Below are 2422 nucleotides of genomic sequence, written 5' to 3' on the forward strand. Positions count from 1 at the left end.
GAATCATCAATTCCTCAGACTTAAGCAATCTTTCCTGAAGGTGGCAGAGTTCTCCTAGAAGGGCCAAAACAAGGAGGGTAAAGAGTGGAAAGAGATTTTACCCTGCCCTCTATGATGCAATCCAGTCTCCCCTCCCATGCCCCATGCTGCCTGCTTCTCACCCAGTTCCCGTGGGAGAAACCTTTTGACTCAGAGACTGTATCTACCTAAAGAAAGACTTCCCCATTCCAACCCATCCTACGGCTTAGTGAGGCCAAGCGTTAGGACTTGGATAAGATGTGAGAGAAATTCTTAACTTATTAACGTTGCCAAGTCCCAAGATACAGCTTCTGCAATCACCATGTCTGGCTGAAATTTCTCTTTGAACTGATACAGTGAGGTTGGGACAGGCACATAGAGTCCCACCCAGGTGGAATGGCTTAGATAGCAGCATAAAAGCTTTTAGTTGCAAAGCCTTCTCATAATCAGGCTTGCCTCAACAATATCCTTTTGTCCCTCCTCAGAAGACTAAGCTCCTTGCATACTGGCAAAGGGAGGCACGAAGGGGAAGTGGCCAGCTTGGAGTTTAGTTTCTAATCTCCAAGACAGAAATTCTTTTAAATTTGCCCAGCACCTGGGCTGACTGCTGAGTCTGAAATGAGAGCAAGTGGGGTGGGGGAAGTGGGGGATGGAGGTGTCTCCCCTCAATTCCCAAGTTTCGTAGCCATCTCTGTCCCCTGAAAGACTCACAATCCTCACAGTTAACCCCACACTAAGAAGTATGAAGTGACTACTTTCAATTTGTGTTCATATTTTCACTTTGATTTCTTTTAGCATTGGCCTTTTCCCCCACCTTAACTTACTGCTACTTTTATGAACCTGCACTAATTTATAGAGCTGTCTTAATGCACACACATTAATGTCTAATGCTTTATGGATGAATTCATATTATCACAGAATTGTGAGTTTTTCATTTTCAGGCTCAAAGTTTTCATGAATACCGCATAGTCCTTATCCATTGCATTTTCTTTTTGATGACTGAAAAAAAGAGAGAGGACATGACTTTTTTTTTTTTTTATGGCTTTTACAAATATTTGTTTATTTTAGTGAAGCTGGTACAATGTCCATTTAAAACCCATATCCCAGGCCAAAAAGTACAAATAAAATAAAAAAGAGCAGTGTTCTGTCATATACACTTCTGCATGAATAACTTCATTAACTGTTAATGAAAATTAGAATTTTTCTGGGATCTTCTGACAAGATTGCTTTTATTTTTAAAATGCTTTGTCTCTTCAGTGAAGCCATCTTTGGAGTTAACCATTACTCACACCATATCTTTCATCCTGATTCCAACCAGATATTCCAGATATTCCTGATTCCAACCAGATTCCAACCAGATATTCCTCTTCTTTTGGTCCAGGCTCAGATTTTAAAAGTAGCTTCAAGTTAAGGAAAGGTCATTTTCCACAGTTCAGTTCTCTGAAAAACTTCCATCTCCCACTGCAAGTCATAGTCCAGGAATGAAGCAATCACATGCTAGAACCTCAGGACCAACTGGAAAGTCATTATGAACACTCTCACATTGGTCGATCTTATTTATCACCACAAGCCTGAAAACGCACAGTCCTGGAAAAGGTGACCTCTCTGTGCACACATGTAATTTTTTAAAAGGAGAGGGCTATATGAAGGGGGCTGAGTCTTGATCACCAAACTCAGCACAATGAAAACAAACAATGATAACTGAGCACTGTAATTCAAAATACCAGACGTTTTAAAGAGATAGGGTGCCAGTTTTCAATTCCATTTTGAACCACATTACAAAAGAACTATTTTTAAAAATAAAAAAGAATTAAGGGAAAAGAAAAAAAAAATTAAAGAATATCTAAACCGTTGAATGATCCCCTATTTGTTCCTGATATACTTCAATCACATCTTCTTCCTCCATACCCAGTTCTTTTGGGGTGTGATTATCAGCAATTCTCTGACCTTCAAAGAGAAACCTGAGTGAAATCATTGCAACTTCTTGTCTTTGACAGTATGATTCTTTGAGTTTCTTGAGATGTGTTGTCATTTTCACCTTGAAGTGAATCTCACTGCTATCCTGTCCAGTGACTTTCAGTTTAACGTATTCACCTTCCTTCTTATCCCCCAAGTCCTCAGTTGAAGGTTTCGCCTCCCACTTGGGAATACTTACTTCTCAGCAAGTATCCTTAGAAAAGCTTTTGGTGCAAGTTAGGTCCACGTGTATGACAGGAGTAGCTGCCACCATCTTCGCTTTGCCCGCGGCGGACTCTCGCTCCCACGCCGCCGCCGCTTTACCCTGCGGTGGGGCTTTGCGGAGGGGCACTAGCCTCTGCAGCGCGGTGGGGGTCACCCCCACCCCCTCGGCCTCGCCCGAGGGCGCGAAGTGGCGCAAAGCCGGCAGAGGCACCTCGAAGGACAT

At 42.3% G+C, this 2422-nt stretch overlaps 1 protein-coding gene across 1 annotated transcript; it reads right to left on the reverse strand.

Annotated features, from left to right (window-relative positions):
• Positions 1-1794: 1794 nt before the first annotated feature.
• LOC119532612 (small ubiquitin-related modifier 1-like) lies at positions 1795-2422 on the reverse strand. The gene is made up of 2 exons (XM_037835035.1): positions 2299-2422; positions 1795-2172 (listed from the first exon to the last, which is right to left on the reverse strand). Exons 1-2 carry the CDS (start codon positions 2420-2422, stop codon positions 1862-1864), a joined length of 435 nt encoding a protein of 144 aa, XP_037690963.1. The 3' UTR covers positions 1795-1861.

This window comes from Choloepus didactylus, chromosome 4 (assembly GCF_015220235.1).
Source record: "Choloepus didactylus isolate mChoDid1 chromosome 4, mChoDid1.pri, whole genome shotgun sequence".
Taxonomy (NCBI): domain Eukaryota; kingdom Metazoa; phylum Chordata; class Mammalia; order Pilosa; family Megalonychidae; genus Choloepus; species Choloepus didactylus.

Bases quoted from the DNA above. Each gene is read 5' to 3' on its own strand.
- LOC119532612 (XM_037835035.1), bottom strand. From the start codon at position 2,422: ATGTCCTTCGAGGTGCCTCTGCCGGCTTTGCGCCACTTCGCGCCCTCG. The intron at 2,173-2,298 runs GTAAAGCGGCGG...CTTGCTGAGAAG, and splicing joins CCGCAAAGCCCCACCGCAGG to TAAGTATTCCCAAGTGGGAG.